This window comes from Hibiscus syriacus, unplaced genomic scaffold (assembly GCF_006381635.1).
Source record: "Hibiscus syriacus cultivar Baekdansim isolate YM2019G1 unplaced genomic scaffold, ASM638163v2 tig00006613_pilon, whole genome shotgun sequence".
NCBI lineage: Eukaryota > Viridiplantae > Streptophyta > Magnoliopsida > Malvales > Malvaceae > Hibiscus > Hibiscus syriacus.
In genome coordinates, this window is record NW_024062103.1 from 225,112 (window position 1) to 248,747 (window position 23,636).

General features: G+C 37.1%; 1 protein-coding gene and 2 pseudogenes across 1 annotated transcript; 1 reads left to right on the forward strand and 2 right to left on the reverse strand.

The window, feature by feature from the left end:
* Positions 1-820: 820 nt before the first annotated feature.
* LOC120200870 lies at positions 821-1,932 on the reverse strand. The gene is made up of 4 exons (XM_039201607.1): positions 1,618-1,932; positions 1,463-1,543; positions 1,189-1,328; positions 821-1,109 (listed from the first exon to the last, which is right to left on the reverse strand). The coding sequence occupies exons 1-4, from the start codon at positions 1,930-1,932 to the stop codon at positions 821-823; spliced, it is 825 nt and encodes a 274-aa protein (XP_039057538.1).
* Positions 1,933-2,701: 769 nt separating this feature from the next.
* LOC120200893 lies at positions 2,702-7,035 on the forward strand (annotated as a pseudogene).
* A 708-nt stretch (positions 7,036-7,743) lies between these two features.
* On the reverse strand, positions 7,744-21,929 carry LOC120200895 (annotated as a pseudogene).
* Positions 21,930-23,636: the final 1,707 nt, after the last annotated feature.

The window sequence follows — 23,636 nt, forward strand, 5'->3', positions numbered from 1 at the left end:
CTTGTTAATAAAATTGTTAGGCCAATTTATATATTGTATGCTTGAAAAAAAATTAGGTTAAGTTACGGTTGAAACTAATTATATATTTGGATAAATTTGAGGATGACATTAGAATATTAAAAAAAATCGGGGACTAATTTTAAAAAAGTGTCATAGTTTAGGATATATTTTTACCATAAATTTATGTTTTTCCTAAACTTCCTTACCTTGGAATTTTCAAATTTAGTACTTGTAAAAGTTTTAAAAAAAATTTGATATGATCTTTCTCAAGGGAGAAAATATGGCGCATAATCAATGGTCATTCTGGAATCCGAATTTATTTATCTTATTTCTTCATTATACTGAATGTGCCCACCTTGAAAATTCATTTGTGCCCACCCGTTAAGAAATTTTGTTGTTGTTAATACATATATGCCCAGCCTGAAAAATATTTATGGATCTGCCACTATACAAAATTCTCAGGCCATGCTGAGATGAGAGGTTGCATGTCAATTAATTTGTTCCCCATATAGGACTAGAAAGTAAATAAATGCAACAAACTTCGACAATTTGCAACTTCATCACGCCAAAATGACAACATTGCATACGCATTTATCTTATATTTGTCAAACACGCCTATTGTACTGTCAAATTAACAAAAACTAGAAAATTCACGGAGCATTAGAATAATTACCTATAATTAAAAATGGAGGGTGAAAAACGTCATCGTGTCACCTTAAATCTATTAACATTTTACATGCTTTTCAGCTTTTTCCTTGGAAATCAACGTACAGAAGATATGAAATGTGAGTAATATAGTACAAGAAGCCGAGTGAAATAATTAATCCCATCCAAATTCTGATGACCTTGTCGCAAACCATACAGGGAAGCGTTGCGTGCGGAGAGGAATAGGGTCCATGGATAAAATACAGAGCCAGTGAGGAAGAAGAAAGTAGATGGCCATAAATACGAGAACTCCAAGATCAGCTTCTTCGCCAACCGGCGGCCGACGAGGGCTCATCCAGTATATTTGGCTTGCACACCATAAGCAGTAGAGGCTTCCTATAATCACCATCAATTTCATTGATTCACATGTTTGTTTTCTCGCTGTTGACTTTCTTAACTTTGAACTGCAAAATGATTTTATATGTTAGAGATACATATATATAATGGATGCTGAGATGTATAGCAGTATGAAGAAATAAGCACCTGTTGATGTAGATGAAGCCGCCGATCAAACAAACGCATAAGAAGCCGACTATTATGACAGCATCTGGGTTGACAGGTGCTCGGTTTATCCACCAACCGGTGCTCATTATCCAAGTATACATTTTTGTGTGACCATCTTCCTGTACATAATACATATTCCCCCATCAAACTTACGTAAAACAAAGCCCCTCGAATCCATGAATATAGGTAGAGGATGAAATGAAACAACAGCTTTCCCTCACCCTTGGGGGTGGAAAGAAAAATGAACTTTTACCTCAAATAAGTGGTCGAGGAAAAAGTGTGACAATGAACCAGCTGCTATCAAGAATAAGGCCTGCAACCTTGAAAGTGGCACCTGCAACATTAGCAACCAAATCATATGCATGGGTTGATCACCATTGGCGTTATATATTTAAAAAGTAAGCTCACCCCATAACCATAATCAAGTAGCCTTGTTCCCACCAATTCGTTTGATAGCCAAGAGTAGAAAACGCACAAAGGGAAACCTAGGATCACCACGTAATAAAAAGGGTGATGGATTTCATCGGCTAAAGACGAGACGACGGAATTGTCGTCGAAGAAAGTGGAGCTCAGCCATTCGGAGAAGGAGCCCATGTCTGGGCCGAAGAAGGCGTTGAGAGCGTAGATGAGGGTGTGGTGCGTCGTGAAACGCCCCTTGGTGAGGTGCGTCAGAGCTATGCCAGAGCTCATTGCATACATGAGGTGAGGTCCTGGCCCTGGCATTTTCTTTGTGGCGGTTGTCGGAAACTGCAGCAACCTGGAATTCTCTTCTTCTTCTTTTTTTCTTTTCAACTCCTATAATTTTCATACCGATCCGTTTTGAGCGGGAGGTTTTCTTTAAAATGCATTACATGCTCGAATGTATGGCTTTCATCAATGTCTGTATATTTCATTTATGTTTTGGGTTGTTGCATTTTCTTTGTCCTTTTTTTAATAAAAAAATTACTATTTTTATAATATATTGAAAACAAAAATAATTGTTTTGAAATAAATTTTTATAATATATAATTTTGAATTAATTCATAAATAGATTAAAATATAGATATTAATGTTTTCTTTTTAGTTTGTCCTCCAGTTTTAAGGTTTCACTTTAATTAATCTAGAATGACTCGATTCGTCTATCTAATTTTGATAAACGAGTCTTACAATAAAGACTTTATATATACATAAAGACTCAAACTTAAAATTTTACTTAAACGATATCAACTTATTTATTACTTAAATTAATACATCGATAAATATCAATTTTTTCATTAATAAATTCGTACGTAGAGTTTGGATAAAAATATAAGTCCAAACAAACAAGTGTTGTGACCCCGGGCCGCTGAGACTCCACACCACGTATTGTGCTGAGAAAACTAAATGGCAAAGTTTTTATGGGAACAGAACACGTAGGATTTGAGTTCGACGACAGAGAATCAACACGTAAGCTCCTCTTTTCTCAATAATTCTTCTTCGGATGGACATTTAATGACTGAGGAACGAAGCTAGCATGAATTCAACCACGCGCCACCCTATCACTCGCGTTTCTCCTCTGGACTGGACTTCTCTCAAGTCTTCGGCGAAAGAAGCCCCGATGACGAAATTCAAGACGGTTTGCGCTTTCTATTCTTCTTCTTCTTCTCTCTCTCTCTCCATCGAATGGTGTTTTGTTTGCTTGCATGGCCACTGCTCGGCTGCTCCTTATGAGCAATCTTCATTATTATTTTTTTTCAAATTTAAAGTTTACCTGTTTGAAACGAAATGAAGAGTAGATGTGTCTTTCTTTTCTTTTTCAGCTGATATAATATCGGCGGTTGAATTTGACAAGAGTGGTAATTACGTTGCTGTTGGAGATCGAGGCGGTCGGATTGTGATATTCGAGGCAAAGGATGGAAAAGATGTGTGAATTTCTCAGTTGTATTGCAACTTTATCTTCAATACAATAACCTCAGCTTATATTTGTTTTCATTGTTACACTTTTTCGCTTTCTAATGCAGAAAGATAAGAGCAAAAAGTGAATATCTACTTCAGTAAAGAAGAGTTTTCTTTCTCTGACCAAGAAAACGCATGATTTTACTTTATCCATTTGCTTATTTAAAAAAAAATTGGTGCTCTTTTGCTTTTAAGAACTTTTGGGAGTGTATAAATGTAAGTACCTCAAAGCAATTAGCCGAAGTAATAAATCAAACGGAGACGTGTTATCCAAAAGAAGAAAATAGGATCCTTATTTGTCCTTGTAATATGTTTAATGTCTGTAATGTTATAGGCATGCATTGCTGCTGTATTGGTTGTTTTATGATCTTCTTTTACAATTGCTTCATAGACTGCAGAGAGGCACTATTCCCGAAATCAACTGGAACAGTTGGATTATGTCTCTCTAAGCCATCCTGAATATCAATATAAAACTGAATTTCAGAGTCGTGAACCTGAGGTATGCTTACTTACACCTGAAACACTGTCATGTTATCATATTGTATCCATTTGTATTGGTTCTTGATGCCATGTCCCTTTTTATAGTTCGACTATTTGAAGAGTCTGGAGATTGAAGAGAAGATTAACAAACTAAAATGGTGTACAAGTCTCAATGGATCACTCTTTATCCTTTCAACCAACGATAAGACAATTAAACTGTGGAAGGTGTGTGTTCCTATGACTTCTGATAACTTCCTCTTCCATTTTGCTTTACATAAGATATACATTGCAAAATTTAAACGAATTTTTCTTGTCAGGTAAAGGGTCGAAAGGTGAAGAAAGCCAGGGAAATGGATTTTCCTTGTCAATTTGTCTCAACAGAAAATGTTCTTCTGGGTGAAAGGAGTTTTTTGAATGAGCAAGACATACCATCTGTTGCTAATGGCAATAACCTAGAAGGGGAAGAGAATGTGGCAAACAATATTTTCCCATCTCATGATTTGCATTATAAGGTGTATATGATGAGTATTGAGTGGACTAGGTCAGAGATCATTTAGAGGTATCGTTTTTGTTTGTTTGGTATGCAAGTTATTTACTGCCTTATTATGTTACTAGATTGCCAACTATGAAGACACTGCTTATGCAAGATGTAGAAGGGTGTATGCTAATGCTCATGATTTTAATATCAATTCAATTTCGAATAACAGGTACATGTGCTTTTTGGTGTTTCCTTTTTCAACAGAAATATAACATTTTCCTTTTTCTTTTATATTTAGAATTATTGCATACAAACGTGTTCCAGAACTCAGACAGAACTGTGTTTTGGGTTCTACATGATGGAAGGCATTCAACGAAGTATATAATTAAAAGTTTAGATCTTTTTGCTGCATCTAAGGGAGAATATTGGTTCATAACCAGATAACCCTTTTGCAGCGATGGTGAGACCTTTATATCTGCAGATGATCTTAGGGTAAATTTGTGGAACCTTGAAGTCACCGATCAATCGTTTAATATCGTTGACATGAAGCCATCAAATATGGAGGATCTTACTGGTAATGGGTGTTATTGTTGTGCTTTTTTATTCCAAAGAATGTTGTTTGGTGTCTTTATTTTTTTTTTAATTCCAATTTTTTCATTGTTTCTCTCTGCATTTTGTAGCTAGAAGTACTGGATTTACTTTTGTTATGAATGAGTTAGATATAGTGAGCGGAGGTAACCGGTATGACGGATTACTTTATGTTTCTCATTCCCTGGTTGAATCATAGTTAAGGTCTTGCCTAGTTGTGAAGCTCCCTTATCTGTTATTCCAATGCAATTGATGTCAAATCATTTTCATTTCCTTTTGACAAGACAGCCTTCCTATATTATGACATTCTTAGCTATGCTTTGACTTATGACTAAGACCCTTTTTTATCTGGCTGTTTTTAACCCGTTTCTTCTCAATCTTGTTTACTTTTGTTCAGAGGTCATAACGTCAGCTGAATTCCATCCAACTCATTGTAACCTACTTTCATATAGCAGCTCAAGAGGTTTTATTCGTCTAGTTGACATGAGACAATCAGCATTATGTGATTTCAATGCAATGATGTGAGTTGTGGGTCCTCTTTCTTCCTTGCAGTTCTTTAGTTATCACGACCATTGACTTATGTTACCATCAAACAAGGAATGGAGGTTTCAAATACTATCTTTGGTTTGTATTACACAGATTTCGGGATGAACAAAGTCACGGGTCTCCTTCATTCCTTACTGAGATTGTTGCTTCCATATCTGATATAAAGTTTTCAGTTGATGGACGGCACATCTTAAGCCGTGACTATATGAACCTTAAGGTACCTAACCTAGACTGAGAATTACTCATGAAGTATGAAATGTGATTTTATAGGTAATTTCATCCAAATTCAAAGTAGTGTTTTCTTTGATTTTACATTATATCCCCCCCCCCCAATATGTTTGCTTATTCTTCTGAATGCAAATAATGTGCTTATGTCTTCTATTAACTGACGATTTTCATTTTATGTTTCAGCTATGGGATGTGCGCATGGATTCTTCACCAGTTGCAACATTCAAGATTCACGAACACTTGCGCCCAAATGTAAGTGCATATCCTTCCAGTGCAACTTTATATTAAGATAACTCACGTGGAAACTCATTCATGATAGATGAGTACTAGTGTCTTGTATTATAGGTCTTTCTGGAGCTTGTAATCTCTTTTTTTCCCCCTTTTGCATGAATGATTTGTATTATACATCCAAAGAAAACAGAAAACTTGCAATATCATTTTAATAGACTATTTAACTTCCATGCACCGCGTGCTTCCATTTTTTCCATTATCATGTATTTTCTGTTCATTGACAGACTAGCCTACTTGCTTTTCTTGATGATGGTATCTTCACAAAGCATTCATACTTTGCTAAGTGCAAAGAGCAAAACACACCTATCCCATTTTAACAGATAAATTAACTTCTATGCTCAGGGTTCAATCTTTTTGTTATAAGTCGTGTTAGTTTTTCCTGTACATTGGCATATTTGCTTATCTTGATAGTATTGTTCGGTAAGAAGCCGGTTTAGCTGAGTGGCAAGAGATGTTAAATGGTTGACATTAAGTTCTTTTCCTCGTGGCTACTTCTTGTCTAGAGCTGTGCTGTACAAGTTGTCCCCATCTTATCTCTACTTTTTTCTCATGTCACATTTCCGACTTGTTTTTATTATTGATAGCATGCAATTTGTGATGCAGTTGTGCGATTTGTATACTAATGACTCCATATTTGATAAATTTGAGTGCTGCGTCAGTGGAGATGGACTTCATTTTGCAACTGGATCTTATAGGTTCTCCTGCTACTTTATGCCCACGTGTTTAGTCATCTGACTCGGATGTTTTTACCGAAAGACTCCGGCCTTCACTGACCTAACATGAATATCTTTTTCTTTTGACTCGGCAATCTCTTACGTATCTTCTCCCATGGCGTTGGGAGTGAAGAGGGGGCTACAATTGAAGCTAGCAAAGACCCAAACAGGTGGGCCGATTCGTTTCTTCCTTTGAGTGTTTCCATGTGCTGTTACAGTTGCTCTTAAATTCTCTTTTAATAAACAAAAGTAGGAAGCCACTCCGAAGGGCAAGAAGATCATCTCTGAGTATCCTTGCCCGCGGATTTCACAGGCAAGGTATGAAGTCTCGAATAACTTGGTAGCGCATAAATGCTGATCACATGCCTGTCAACCTTTCAAATGCTTCTTGTACATTCTAATCGGCCTTCCATTCAGCTACATCCTAATTATGATTGTTACCCTTATTAAACAGGGCACGAAAGGACAAACCTTGGTGATGGATTTCCGTTGAACAGGAATTCTAAGCTTCAGCATCTTGCATGGCATCCTCACGCCTACTTAATTGCTTGTGCTTCTGGAAATAGCTTGTTTTTCTACCATGCCTAGTTTCTCTGCTATGTACAAAGTACGCGTGATCAAACTCAATAGTTAGTGCAACTATTTGATTGTCGTCCTAGAGAATATTAAGCACATTTAAAATCATCGTCTTCATGTGACAACAAACTCTATTTTATCAACGCAAAAAGTGGATATGAATAATTAATCCGAGTCACACATGGTAATACATATTACCATAAAAACTACACTCGTACTTGAAATAACAATGTTGGATCCACAGCTGGCTTAATGGCTACGTCACTGTTAATCTCTGAGGAATGAAATGGATCCAAATATAGAAAATCGATCCAAACTATGCGATTCAGTTCGGTTTAGATTTTTTAATTTACAATTCAGTTTCGAATTTATTATACTATTCGCATGAATCGAATCAACTCAAAATTAAAATAAATAAATTTATTCTAATTTTATATAAGTTTAAATAAATAAACTATTAAAATTAACAATAGTAGCGAAGTCTCCAAATTAACATAAATGTTTTAGTTCACATGCAGAACCCAACAGAGTATACTGTTCACAATCCCTGGAAAAATAATATAATATAATATATAGCTGAAACCCCCTAACAATAAAACATAACCTTCTTGACTTTTTCCTTCAGGGCAGGCAGAGGTCTCACAGCAGCACCAGCTCCCCTTGTGCGCCTATTTCGGAACTGCACATTTATTGGTTTCTAGGTCATTAATCACCGAAAGAAATAGGGGGAGGAGGGGGTGCAAAAACTAGTTTACAGGACTCAAACACGCATTTTGTATTTGGAAGAAACCAAACAAGAACTAACCGATTGACACTGAACGTGTGCACCTTGCATATCTGCAACAAGTAAAAAAATAATTAATCATTCGCCTAAGCAAACAAAACTGAAATCATGAAGGTCAGGGATAGAACATACGTATAGCAGAGATTGTTCGTAAGAGATTGTAATGCATCAGCTGTAAACTTGTTCTCATCCCATAGCACATGGTAATGAGCAGGACGGCTTGTTCCCTGTTTTACCAAGGATGAAGCTATAAAAGAAAACACAGAGATAAACATTTGAGTGTAGAAATGAAGCAAATCAAACCTGAATTCCAGCATGACTGCATAAGTAGAAGTCAAACTCCGTTGGATGGCATATTTTGGAGTCAACGACTGTGCCAGGAAATACATACAGGACAAAATAATGGTTATGCCTCGTTTATGAAATTGTAATATATTATGAGAGAATACTACTTACCAGGCAAAATATTCCCACTCCTGTCAACAGAACGTTTATCATGATGGTTGTTGGCAAATAACCTTGTGTTGTGTCGTTTTTGTACCACAACAAATGTAACAGGAGGCTGATAATTTGGCTCCAAAGTGGCACACGCCTGAGATTAAATGAATAGAACGCACGTGAATTGTCAATGCAATGCAAAGCTTTGACAATACAATTGATTGGCAAATTTCTGGTTGTAAAGTAGTCAACAGAAGGGGCTTACCTTACGAATAGCATCAAGTTCATATAGCAAAACTTGATAAAACTGACCTTCACTAACCCTGTTCCTGCACATAGAAAATAAAAAATAAATAAATGCAAAAAAAAACAAGAGAAAAGGGGGCAGGAGAGAACAATAGCAAGAGCAGCTTGATCATACCTGTAGAATATGATGCGCTTTGGCCTCTGTCCAGTGGCCTTTTGGAAAGATATTAGGAGCTCCCTGTATTACCAAAGAACAAAAAGGGGGGAAATTAAACAGCAGTTGAAATCTATGAAAAAGCAAAATTCATATCAGAAACCATACATGATCATGCCACCAGAAACAGTCCCCCTCACAGGATCCTGCCACGTCTTGTATAAATCTTGAATGAGCTCCTGACGATGAGCTTGAGCACAAACCAGACCAGCATACTTCGTAACTTCCGGCCAATCTTGGGAGGCAACAACCTGAATGTTTTACATTTATAATTAGAATTTCACACATGGCAATCAGACAATAAAACACAAGCATCAAAAGCAGATAAAAAGGTATACAGCTGCAATAGAAGGGCTTGAATCCTCCCCAGGATGAGGATGGGTAACATCAGCACCAAAAATTATAGTCGGAAGGTCACTGACAAGAGGAATTCTTCGAGATATTGCATCAACAAGAACTGTATTCCTCCCACCAACCTTGACATTGATCTTCAAGGCAACATTGGCCAAATATTGTTTACTCCCTTTAAATACATGTTTAGTCAAACAGCACTGAGAAACAATACCAAGATCAGTCTCACAAATCCTTTTCAAATCACCTGCAAGGTAAATAGAGAGCTTCAGAGAAAGGTATTGGACTTTCTTAAAAGAAACAAGAAATTAAGGACTAGAAAATCTGACCATAAAGAGAACCATTATTATCAGGAAGGATAACAATGAGCAGGTCTAACTCTTTGTTCTGGGGCCGGAGTTTAATCATGGCATCATGATATCTTGTTTTCAAGACCTTCTCAACCTGCTCAGGACGAGCACTAATAGCAGGAAGCACTGGTTCAGGAGAGAAGGCCTGCGAATGACGCAAACATTAATGTTATCAAGAATTCTTCCAAAATAAAAATCATTCAACAGCAATGCACCAAGATCTAGAAGACAGTATCTCAGATAACTGAGACCCCCTTACCATGCCAGAGATAACACATTTGTGCAAGTTCAGAGCAAAACCCTCGTGCCACACTATCCTGTACTTTTCGGGAGAAACTTATGCAGGTCCAGTTGTTTACAGTCCCACCATTTACCATTTTCTGCAAAAAGACAATTACAAATCTGAGAATGCAAAAGATTTGACATTCAACCATTAGACTCACAACATATGAACATAAGTCACCTGCCATTACACACTGCACTCAAATGTGTCCAGCTCAAAGAACGTTTAGTTGGAAGGAAAACAAAATCAAAAAGGCATGACATCACAACAGATTGTGAAAAGACCAAAAAATAGATTACAAACTTGATAGATAACATTCACCGTATAGCCATTATAAATTATAAAATTTTATGGCAGGCTTCTGGCTATATCTTAAACCCACCACACCCCAACAACAAAATATCAAAATCATCAAAATATACGAGTCAGACATAAAATTAAATCTCTTTGAACTAACTGCTATAGTACAACTTGGCAGATTGTAAAAACCTAAAATTAACAAATTTAGTTCATATAGTTCACTCAATGCTTTGCACAACACGAAAATACCCTTAGTTTCCTACTTGGTCTCTTCTTTCAGCGAGTTAAAAATGTTATAGGAATTTAAATTAAACAATGTTCAGTGAATCTATTCCGACAAAAATCACACTTCTTTTCTGGTGAATGAATCTTTCTACCTTCCCTCAATCTCTCATGTTAACCTAAATTTGCATCGCTATCTTCCGGTAACCGTTTCTTTAATGCAGGGTTAGGTTTCATATTTACACACACTCTTATGTGCCTAAATCACAATTCTAAAACTCTGTACATGCAATTAAACCAACTTCCATTTTACATTTAAGATTTCCATCTCTTTTCACATAGATAACCAAAATACTTATCTATTCCAATAATTTGGGTGTATGCAAAAATAGTTTGATTAAAATACATTACATAGTGAGACCACAAATTCAAGAACAAAATGTACTATCACTTCTGTAAGAGGTACCTTATTCATCATATTCCATTGCCCAACCTGAGGCAGGCAATCCTTTTCTCTACCCGTATCATGATATTTAAGCTACATGGAGAACAGAAATTACAATAAAAAATCAAAATCTTGAAGGAGTCACAAAGTTGCAGAAGAAAGTATATAATTATTGATAAATTACCCGTGGCGCAGGCAGAATATGCGCTTCAACTGATGCAAGCTTCTCACTGATTTTAATACCAAATTCCTTTGCATAAGGATCTTCATGATAAGCATTGTGTTCCACCGTCTAAACAAGGAACAAAAGAAATTAGTCCAACAGTTAGAAACCATCAACTCACCTGAGAATTAGTCCAACATACTTAATTCACTGAATTTTTATCCTAAAGAACAGTTTGGCAGGCACAATTAACATTATCTTTACAAGCATTTTGTTGACGTTCAAACCACAGATAAAGAATAAAAAAGAGAAACATCTTACATAGCATTCATGCAAAGTAATTTGTTCACATGCAACCAACAGATAAAGGGGGGGGGGGAACTAAACATATTATACAGCTTCTATACAAAAGTTGAGAAGACTAATATGTGAAATCAATCCATCAAATGCAAAACAAAAAAACTAGTGGGACTTAGGAGACAATGCAAAAGAATTCAGAAACACAAAAGATGAAGGCAAAAATGGCATACCTTCATAAAATCATATTCCCTATCACGAGGATGCTGGCAGGTGACCTTTTGCAAAGCAGTAATCTGTCTCTCATTCAATCTCTTGGAGTACCTCTGACCCGCTACAATTTTGCATACCAATGTGAATGACAAGTCATTAGCATGCATATCTATATATCAATTACATGTGCAATCTAAAGAAATGTGGTGCATGATTTACCTCCATCGGTAAATAATTTGGTCTCCGTTGGTTCCCGACTTGCAGACGTGGCCATTGGGTATGTTGAATGACAAAACCATAAGTTTCACGAAAGTACTCCACAACAGATTTCATTGTACCTCTTTCATCTACAGGAAAACTATAAACAATACCACCACCTAGAGAATTAGGAATCAAACCATATCACAAGTGACCAGAGAACCAATCACAAAAAAAATTCAAATCAATAGTATATCATAGTATAATAGTATACTCACGTCAGCTCTCTAGTTGCTTGTGATGTTAAACCAGATATACGATATTTCCTCCGCATGTTGCCCCGGTGTGTAACCTCTACTTTGACTCCTCTAAGAGCCTTTTTTATCTATTTATACAAATTATTCGATGAACATGGAATGATGGTTTACCAAAAAGAAACAAAAAACAATAAAGATAACAAAAGTAAAGTACTACAAAATAATAGTTGTCAGAAAATCAGCTTGTTAACCAAGAAGAAACAATAAACAAAGAATAAGGGCCATTCCACCAAATTTTGAAAACCATAAAATAAAATAAAAATAATAAGGAAGAAATGAGTGAGAAAGCTAGTGAGAGAGTGAACGTGGAGCTTGGTTTTGGTTCTTCAGGAAGAGGTAGAGTATTGCCTAGAGAAGGAGCATGGGTAGCTTTCATAGATAATCTTAGTAGGAGAGTGCATAGAAACGTTTTATGGGAGCGTTTTAGTTATTTCGGCAAGGTGATTAAGGTGTTCATTCCGTTCGTTAATAGGAGACCAAAGTACAAGGACAATACGTTCGCTTTTGTGCATTTTGCTAGTAAGGAGGATCTATTTAACGCAAAGGATAGGATGAATAACGTTGTGGTGGATGGAAGGAGAATATCGGTGTCGATTGCGAAATATCAGAAGAGAAGTTTTCCGCAGGGCCGAGAGCGTTTTACTGGAGCGGGGTCTGGAGTCGCTATCGTAGTGGAGCCGAGTGGGAAGAGATCAATTGTCCAAGTTGACGCGAGGAGGAGGGAATTGCTGAATAAGTTTCATGATGGAAGATCTTATGAGGATTCGGTAGTGGGAAGCAATAATATTGAGGGCCAACAAATGAGTAGCCGTGGAGATAAAGGGGTGGTTAAGAATCCTTTGGAAGTTCATATTCCAACGGAAGAAAGGTCTTGGCTAAGATCATCCCTAACTGGTATATGCAAGCAGATTTTCGAAGTTGAGTTTGTGCAAAGAGTTTTAAGGACCGAGGGTTTTAATGTCAAGGTGGTAACGTGGAGCTTTGCGAAAAATGCATGTCTGATTGTATTCAAGTCCGTGGAGGAGAAAGTTGCAGCGGTGGAGGACAAATGGGAGGCATTGTCTTTCTGGTTTGAAAGGCTAGAGCCTACCATGGAGGAGAAGGGTGTTCCTTTACCTTACTGTGCAGTATCCATGATGGGTGTTCCTTTAAATTGCTGGTCAGTTTAATTCTTTTCTAGTTTGGCAGCGAGATGGGGCAAGTTAGTGAAGATTCAGGATCAAAATGCTCAAAGAGTGTACTGCAGGGTGGCACATATGCTGTTAAGAGTGGAGAGCCCGTTCGATATTCCGCCCCAGGAAGTCATTAATACATATGGAAGATCTTTTATTATTAAGATTAAGGTGGAAGGCTGTGAAGAGTTCTTTCCTGAGCTTGAAGATGGGTTTGAAGAAGATGGCTCTGTGGAAGGACTAGTTGATCCGGGGGAAGAGACTTCATCAGAAGGGAGTAAAGGGGATGATAGAGAAGGTCTGCAAGGGCAGTTGAATTTTCAGACGATGTCAGACTCTTTGAATAGACAAGAAGCATGGGCTCAAGGTGCTTCTCATGGGGATGACACGCTGATCGATGGAAATTTGAAAATTAACGTGGAAATAAATAATATTTTAGGGGCTGACCATTGTGCTGAGGGGACAATACTAGGTGAGGCTAAAAGTCAGCAGAAAGTGTTGGGAGTTTTTTTGTTGAGAGAAAAAGGGTGTTCAGCATGGAAGGTGGCGCCTCGGGGCAAGATAAAGATGACAAAGTCTGTGGGATTAATTCTAAAATGGGTAGATTAGAGGAGTTTGGGCCTCAGCAGGTTACTCCAAGACCATTTAGAAATGGGAAGAAGTGTGTTTGTAAAAATTCATCACAAGCAGAATATGATCTGCAGTATGGGTATGTTTCACTGGCCCAGCGACGTCCTTTGGATTATGAGAGGTTGGTTAGGGAGTCTTTTTCTCCTGCCTTAAAAAAAATCCCTGCTGATCATGCTGAGAATCTAAATGGGGTCGAGCTTAAAAGTCATTATCAGGACCAAACATTTTCTAAAGCATTTGAGGAGAATAGTCGTAACATGGTAGAGGAGGAGAATGAAGGCATTCAGGAAATTGAGGTTTTTGATATGGGTGACAAAGGGATTAAGTCTAAGAAGGACAACAACAAAACAAAGGTGAAGAGTTTTAGGAGATGGAGATTGGGATATCAAGTATCTAAAGGCTTGTCAATAAGGAAAACTTCGGAAGGATTGAAGGGTTGAAGGGTGTACAGAAGGTCAAAAACAAGACGAGTTTGGTTATGTTCAGAAAATAGTCATAAACCCATTCAGAACAGGTTGGTATTTCATAATTATAAGCAATTTTCAACAGCTTCAGGGGAAAGGGGTCAGGACAAGGAAACCATCGGTTCTGCTCCTGTTTAGAACACTTTTATGGTTCCTATTAGTAGCAACATTTCTCCAGAAAGTGGGGTGGCAGATCCTTTTATTGCTTCAAGGAATCGGGGAAAATACAGAAAGAAGGGAAGAGGTTTAATCTCAGAAGCTCTGGTCAATGCAGAAGTATCAACAGTTTACTCTTGTTCCTTCTCTAAAGTTCTTGAGGAAGCATTGACTACATGGGAAGTCTGTCAGAGCTTAGGCATTTCTTTCAAGGAAGGGCGGGAGGTTTTTATTGATAAAATTAAAAAGATGGAGGAAGGTTCAGGGGTGGTAAGTGAAGCTGGTTAGTATAGACAGTTTCTGCTTCTCGTAGGTTTGGGTTTTAAGTGTATATGTTGGATTGCAATATTATTTCGTGGAATGTTAGGGGCTTAGGAAGAAAGGAAAAAATTAGAGGGGTGTCGAGACTTGTAAAAAGAACAAACCGGTCATATTGCTTTTACAGGAGACAAAACTGAATAAAAGCCAGAAGGGGCTTAGAAGGAAATTAGGAGGAAAGCTGCTGAAGGGAGAAAGTTTCCAACCAGCGGAGGGGACAGTCGGTAGATTGTTGTGTTTGTGGAATGAGGATGCTTATGAGGTCAGCAGGGTGTATACTCAAAGTAGATTTCAGGTGTTAACAGGGAAGTTCAAGGTATCTAATGTGGAGTGTGTTATTATTAATGTGTACGGTCCTTCTGTAGAGGAAGAAAAGGAGGAGTTTTTCAGGCAACTATTGAGTTATGTTCATTCTGTTAATCTGCCAGTTTGCATCAAGGGAGATTTTAATGCTTATCTCGACCAAGAGGAGAAGATTGGTGCCTCACAAAATTGGCATTCAGTGGGTCTGCTAAGGAATTTCCTGCAACAATCTAATTTAATAGATCTTCCTTTGGTAGGTGACACTTTCACTTGGGGTAATAATAGAGAGATTACTACTTGGGTAAGGCTAGATCGCTTCTTATTGAGTAGCAGCTTCTTAAGTTGTTTTCCGAAGTCTGTTCAGAAATTGCTTCCTAAATCACTCTCTTATCACAATCCGATACTATTGGTAGAAGATGGGAAAAACCGGGGCCCTAAACCTTTTCGGTTTTTTAACTATATGCTGGAAGAAGATGGTTTCGTAGATATGGTTCAAAATGTAATGACAGATTGGGTTAAAGATAGAGGGGGAAGAGGAATTTACAGTCTATTACAAGGTACTAAAAACGTATCAAGGAATGGCCAATCAGAAACAAACAGGGGATTTCAGAAGCTATCACAGGGTTGGAGAGCAATATAAATGATTTGGAAATTAAGGCACAATGCAGTGGGCTTTCTACTTTGGAATGGGAACAGCTACTGTCATCCAGAAAAGAGCTATGGAAAAATAAAATGCACAAGATTGAAGAAAGAATTTGGTTCCAAAAGTCGAGGGTGAAATGGATCAAAGATGGTAACAGAAACACTAGGCTCTTCCACCTATGTGTTGTAAACAAAAACAGATTCAACACCATTTCGGCCTTGAAAGTGGATGGGGAGGTGATGTTAGATCCAGAGCAGATTAAAGTTTGTCTCCCAGTTCTTTAAGAAAGTCTAAAATTCTAAAGATTTTTTAGAGGTGGAACTTGAATTTAAATTTTGCAGAATTGATAGTAGATCAAAGGAATAGCCTGGAGGTTAGGTTTTCAGAGGAGGAAGTAAGGGAGGCCATTTTCTCTTCGGACAGCTCTAAAGCTCCAGGTCCCGACGGTTTTACGATGGGTTTTTTCAAGAAATTTTGGCCAACTCTGAAGGGGCAATTAATGAAGTTTATGGAGGATTTTTATTGTGGGAGAAAATGGGATCATGGGGTCAATCATGCGTTTATTTCTCTGATCCCAAAAAAAATCAATCCGGAATTTATTGAAGATTATAGACCTATAAGTCTCGTTGGCAATCTTTATAAAATCATCTCCAAAGTTTTAGCGAGGAGACTAGTTTCAGTGATTAAAGATATTGTGAGCCCTTCACAGTTTGCATTTATTCCAAGGAGACAACTTTTAGATTGTGCTTTTCTTGCAAACGAAGGCATAGACTATTGGAGGAAGCAAGGGCTGAAAGGGGTAGTTTTCAAAGCTGATTTTCAGAGGGCGTATGACTCGGTTGCATGGCCAATTATCTTTAGATTAATGAGAGTCATGGGCTTTGGGGAGAGATGGGTTTCCTGGATAAATTGTTGCCTCTCCACGACGTCTATCTCGGTGTTAGTGAATGGCTCTCCTACTGAGGAGTTCTAGATGGGTAAAGGGTTGAGACAAGGTTGTAGTTTATCTCCTCTCTTGTTTAATTTAGTGGGGGAACTTCTAAATCGTATGCTAATGAAAGCGGCGGATTTGGGACTCTTTCAGGGTTTTGCTTTTGAAAGATCGGATCCATTTAACTTAACCCACTTACAGTTTGCTGACGATCTGATTTTGTTTTGCCGTGATTCACCTACCTATATTCTCAATATTAAGAGAGTCTTGAGGATCTTTAGCCTAATGACTGGACTCCACTTGAATTTGTCGAAGAGTAATTTGTATGGAATTAATGTGGAAGACGATGTATTAAATGAATGGGCTACGATGGCAGGTTGCGTCGTGGGTGTTCTGCCCACAATGTATTTAAGTTTACCATTAGGTGCAAAGAGAAATTCAGAGGCTCTTTGGGAGCCGATCATTCAAAGTTTCAACATAAAATTGTCCGGTTGGAAAGCTTCCACACTGTCTATGGCGGGCAGATTGGTGTTGATAAAATCAGTATTGTCCTCTTTGCCGATATTCTTCCTCTCTGAACCCGAGTAAGGTTTATAGGAAGTTAAATTATCTTATGGCCAACTTTCTGTGGGGGAAGGTTCTTCAAAAAGACGAATTCAATGGGTGAATTGGAAAAGGGTTTGTCAACCCTTCGAGGAGGGAGGTTTGGGAATCTTGGATCTGAATTTTGCTAACAGAGTGCTTCTAGGTAAATGGGTATGGAAGTTCGCAAATGAAAAAGACACACTTTGGAAGAATCTAATTTGCAGTAAACATAATGTGAGTAACCTATCTCTAGACATCAACAAGGTAGTCTCTCCTTCGGACTCTTGGATCTGGAAGGGTATTACAAAAAACTACTTGGAAGATGACGCAATTGGACAAGGTTTGCGATCTCACTCGAAGATTCAAGTAGGCAAATGGAAAGTCTATCATATTCTGGCACGATGTTTGGATAAACGAGGATTCTTTAAAGAACAATTTCCAAGGATATATGTCCTTTCTAATAACAAGTGGGGTAAAGTTTCAGAGTTTGGTTGTCTCCTGAGTAATAGATGGGTTTGGAACATTCAAACGAGAAGGAATCTATGTGATTGGGAGCTGGATTACTGGATTCAATTGATGTCATTATTGGAGAATATTGGTCTGTTTGATTCGGTGGATGATTTTCTGGCGTGGTCGGGGAAGGGAGATGGATTGTTCACCGCTAAAGCATGTAGGTTGACTCTTTCTACAAATTCAGGGGGTTTGATCAATTGGAAAAGGATCGTTTGGTCAAGTTTGGCTCCTCCAAGAGTCGAAACTTTTCTGTGGCAGATCTCTCATCAAAGATTGGCGGTTAGAACGGAGTTGAGAAGAAGAGGGGTTACATTGGAGGAGGTCTCTTATCCGTTTTGTGCCAAGCAGGATGAAACAATTCAGCATTTGTTCATCTCGTGCTTGGTTGCGTGGGACCTATGGAGCAATTTTTTGAGGTTATGGGAAATCTCGTCAGTCTTGCCTAAAGATCCATTCTCTTTGCTGTGTTCTTGGTCTGACATGAGGCCAAAATCTCTAATATGGAGTTTTATATCGGGTGTTGTTCTATGGTCATTATGGGAGGCTAGAAACTCGGTGGTTTTTGAGGAGTGGAAACTGGACAGCCCTACTCTTTTCTTCATTTGCAGATTTAGATAGGCTAAATGGTTTCTGGCTAAGCACCCGAACGTCATTATTCAAGTAGACTCCCTTGTGGGGGACCTTACTCTTGCAGACAAGCATCATACTAGGCTCCCTAAAAGGATGAAGGTTCAGGGCTGGCTTCCTCCTCCACTACATTTTTTTAAAGTTAACGTAGATGGGGCAGTCAGTGGAGACGGGCTGTTGGGGGGAAATGGGGGAATTTTAAGAGATTCGGAAAGTAAAACTCTAGGGTCTTTCTCGAATGTTGTTGGTCCAGGTCCTCCTCCACTCGCTGAGCTGAAAGCCATTGAGAAAGGCATTGGCTTTTTTCTCTCGTCGGAGTGGGCGATGAAGGGAAGGTTAATTATATAGAGTGATTGCAAATCAGTAGTGGATTGGATTTTGCTGCTGTCTACATATCCTCATTTTTTTAGTTCGATGATTCAAAAAATTATTTCCCTAATCTCGGAGAGGGAGATTATTGTTAGACACATACCGTGGAGCTGCAATTGTGAGGCTGATACTCTAGCTAAACAGGGGATTGGATGATTAATTTTTGTTGCTTTAGAGGTTTTTCAATAGGGTTATGGTGGCCTATTGAGGTTGTTGGGGCTGAGCTAGTTTTGTTGTTTAAGGATGGTTTGGTTGTATTGGTGGTTTTGATTTTATGTTCTATAATTTTTAAGGTTCTGTTAGTTTGTCTTCTGGTTGTATTTTATGTACTTTGCCTTGATTAATAAAATCCTAAAGCACTTTTTTCCTTTTTTGTTGATTAAGGAGCTTTCCTAAAAGATCCATTAATCAAGAAGGGGTTTTTAATGAGGCATGAAATTCTTATCAAAAAATAAACAAAGAATAAGAAAGTATAGGTAATTATATTTCCAATAAGAAAAGTTGATAAAATCTAACCTTCATACGATCAGAATCAGATAATGGTCTAGAAATATCACGGTTTAGCAATTGTGCTACAAAATCAATAACAGGCAATGGCTCAATGAACGCAGTTGAAGACACATCTGTCCAGAAGATAATTGTCCACATAAGAGCGTGTTAGGTTAAGTCACATAGATAAAATGCATGCAAAATGTAACATTCATAAACCACCTAGACATGAGAAATAGACCATAGGAAAATAGTACCAATATTTAATGACAGTCCCATCTATGTAGGACGAATGCTTTGGTAAAAACCACGCCAACTTTCTAATCCCTCACCCAAGCGTTGCTTTGTCCCTAGGTCAGCAGAGTAAAATGAACGGGCAACAGGACAGTATCTGTAATTATTATTAACCACTAAATTCAAATCAAAATTGTAAGGTAGAAGCAGTGCAGTAAACATCTATCCAAAAATAAACGAAAAGTAGTACCTAGTAGTGGGTAGTTCACGAAATACAATGTCAAGAACCTGAAGGGCTTCCCGAGGTGCATCAGCTTGCTTCCCTTGCAAAAAGAGGCCAAGATGATGTAGATCAGCTCGTGCAGCAAATTTGATAACTACTTTAAAATCACGCTCTCTTCTGCATCAGGAATCAATAATGAAAAAAGTTAACGGAATACAGAAGTTGAAAAAAGCAATGTCCAATCCCATTCAAACATTTTCTTTCTATATTCCCCTGCACCAATCAAAATGAAGAGAGGAAGATTAAAACTATTCGCTTGCGCTGCATCTAGGAACCAGATTTTGCCGGTCTCATTTTCTGAAAAGCATTATTGATTTCTTTTTCTAGAAAACATGTTTGGTGAACCTTCTCATTTGAAAACATTTCTTTTCTTGTTTTATATTTGGAAAAAAATCATTTTTATTTTCTGGACCACGCTTTCAATTTCAGTCACCAAACATGTTTTCATTCTTGAAATGAAAATTCAATGGAAAATGGTTTCTGAAACGAAATGCAACCATGGCAATTCCTCCCCTTCAAAGAGAAGTATCACAATGACAAATTAATGTTGGATAAAAATAAGACAGTAGGCAACAACCTTTGCACTCCAGAACCATCATCATCATCAACAAGGGTAATCTTAAACTCTTTGGAGACAAAAGGGAGAGGCCCGGCAGTGTATAGACTCTTCCCGCCATCATAAGCAGGAAAGCGTCTTCCAAGATGAGATTCTTGGTATAACTTCACTAGCTGCGCCATGACAGCACGGTTCACTCCTCGTGATGCTACCCCCGGCGTGATGGTAACCTATTTCCATAGACAATGGCAATCAAGAATCTGCAGAATGAAAAAAACAAACAAGACACAAAAACACTAATGATAAAAAACTCACATCATATTGGTGCAAATCTTTATCAGGCAATTCAGCAAAGAAATGATTAGCCTTGACTATACACTTTATGCCAGTGGAACTTTTTCCAGGTCTGAGAGGAAATCTCATTGACTTGCTTGATGGAGCAACTGGTTGAATTTCTTGGCTGGCTTCTTGCTGGATGGAAAGCTGCTGAAGATGTTCTACCAATGGTGCCTGCTCAGGTGGCCTGGATGATGGACCTGACTCAGATGGATAAGGCCGGGGGGTTACCTCAACTTGAGAAGGTTGGGTTGCTTGGTGCAGCTCGGGAACAGATGGGCGAGATGGTCCACCAGGGTAAGGTCCTCCTCCACCGCCACCACTGCCTCGCCCACCAGTATATCCACCACGATATCCCCTTCCTCTAGCTTGGTGGGGATCAGTAGGTCCTCCAACATACTCACCCCTTCCTCTACCTAGTTGGTATTCAGGAGGTTGTGACATTCCACGACCTCGATCACCCATTCCATAACCTCCCCCACTACCTCCTTGTTGGGAATGTGGGCCCCAACCTCTTCCCCCAGGGTAACCTCCACCTTGTCCTTGTTGTTGAGGACGTTGTATACCATAACCACTGCCACCACCAGTGTCATGGGACTGAGAGCCCTCGCCTAACCCACGACCACCTTGTTGGGACTGTGGAACCCAACCTCTTCCCCCCGTATAACCTCCACGTCCACCTTGTCCTTGTTGTTGAGGACGTTGGGGACCATGACCGCTGCCACCACCAGTGTCATGGGACTGAGAGCCCTCACCTTCCCCAGGGTGAGTATCAGTTCTCTTCTTCCTAGCCATGATGATAAAACTGTAACAGAAGATAAAAGAGAACAATGAGATTCACATACAAAAGCAGATGATGGAGAGGCGAGAGCAAATGCTACAACAGCGTGTTTACAAAACAAAAGAGTCTTGATCCTCGATGAAAACCTAAAACCCCTTTTTCAACCAAAAAAATACAACTGAAATAGACATCGTGTCACTATAATTCCAAAGAGGGAAAATACACATACATAACTAATGACAGTGAAACTAAAAAAAACAGAAACACTAACATATACATAGCAAAAATAGCATAAAAAACCGTAAGATCGCGTCAAATCCTAGATGAGACGAAGCAGAAAACGGAGATCTAAGAAATTCTAGACAAAATACAAACGGGTGAAGTAAGATCAGTAGAAAATGAGACAAAAATCGACAGAAACCAAGCCAAATAGAGTAGATCCATCAACGGGAAAGAAGAAATACCGAAGGGCGTACGAGTTTCGACTGAAAACCGCCGCCGGGAAACCTCTAATCGACTGATAATGTTTAAAAGATACATTATAGAAACCATTTTTAAATATACAACAAACTAAGAAGCAAACAAACAAATAGGGGAAAAGACGTACGAATACCAGTCCTCCAATCACCTGTCACTACTATGCAGAGAAAAAGAGTCGCTTCGTAAACATACATGGGAGAGGCTGAGAGTGAGAGCCACCTTTTATGGTGGAAATCGGGACACCTACAAATATATTATAAAGGTAAATAATAATTACTAAAACAACTGGTGAAAAAAGATACCAGTAGTTTTTGTCGTATATTTATTTTATTTTTAATTAAAACTATTTAAAACAACCACTTAAATCGGTTACATTGTATTTTTTACTTCTAAATTATACCCTAAAATCTATTTATTAATTAAAAATATTTTATATACCAATTATTTAAAATTAGATATTACATAGACTTATTAATAAGATAACTATTTTAACTCAATTTATTATATTTAAAATATCAAAAAAAATTAATCAAATAAATATAAAATGTGTTAGAAGGAGGTTGTTACTTTAGAATTCTCAAGTTCCCGCACTTTATTTGTAGGGATGTTTGAGTACTTTCAAACAGATACTATGGTGTAATAATCACAAATTGATAAAACAATTATTTAAATTAATTGGTCGTTTATAATTAAATCATCTATTTTAATTCTTAATTATAAGTTAGAGATAATTGTTTTATAAAAATTAAATTTACATTGATTCTTTTATTCTCAAAATTTTTAATTATATTTTAAAATTAAAATAATATTTTTTAATTCAAATATTATATAAACAAAGCTTTTGGTTAAGGCTAATTTATTTTTTTTATATTTGAGATTGTACCTGGGCTTATTAGCTTGATATTTTGCAAACGTAAAGATTTAGTCTCAGTTTGACAGAGTTTTTGAAAAATGATTTTTAAAAATAAAGTAAAAAAGAAATTTTATAGGTGTTATTTAAGAGTACAATTTCAAATGTAATCATTTGAGATTTGTTGTTAAAATATAAGTTTGAAAAAATAAAATTTTTATTATAGACGTTATGTTGTAAATTAAAAATATAGAATTTAAATTATATTTACACTTATTAATATTATGATATATAAAATATATCACTCAAACTATAATAAAAATATAAAAATTATTTTAAAATAACTAATTAATTATTCTGAAAATATATTTTATAATAACTCACTGTTACTATTTTAATATATAAACCATGAACTTTTTAATAATTAAAATGAATTATTAAGTAGTAAATTATTTTTTAAGGATGTTAATATTAAATTATTAAAATAAAATGATAATTGAGTGGAGTCAGTAAAGTTAAAAATGAAAAAATTATAAATTCTAATTTTTTAGTTGATTTGAAACTACTATTCTAATCAAATTCTTTTTTTCATTCATTTGACGGTTAAAATAAATTTTTTAACTAAAAATAAATTTAAAAAACCACGGAGTTATTTAATTCAGCTCACATTTGTTACTAGTTTGGAATTGTACAGGTTACTGCAACGGTCGATACGCAAACTCTTTCACTTTTTTATTTTATTATTTTTATATTTAAAAAAAAATGGGAAACCTTGAGAATGGGGAAACCGTTTCTTTGCTTTGTGTGGCTTCGTTTTATGCGTATTACTATCGACTAAATTGCTCGCTAAGTGGTTGATGCGTACGCTTGTATGCTTTAATAAAGTGCCATGAATAATTGTCGAATATTTAATGCTATAATTTGATTTGTCGATGTTAATCTTTTTTAAGTTGGAGAACCAAATCTTAATAAAAATAAGAAAAAAACAAGTTCAAATAACTGCTGTTATAATTAGATTTTTTTATATTCAATCTAAATTAATTGATGAATGAATCAAATATTTCAGGGTTAT

Coding starts and splice junctions, on each gene's coding strand:
- LOC120200870 (XM_039201607.1), bottom strand. CDS start 1,932: ATGCCAGGGCCAGGACCTCACCTCATGTATGCAATGAGCTCTGGCATA. Junction 1,329..1,462: donor TCCTCGACCACTTATTTGAG/GTAAAAGTTCAT, acceptor TATTATGTACAG/GAAGATGGTCACACAAAAAT. Junction 1,110..1,188: donor GGCTTCATCTACATCAACAG/GTGCTTATTTCT, acceptor ATCATTTTGCAG/TTCAAAGTTAAGAAAGTCAA.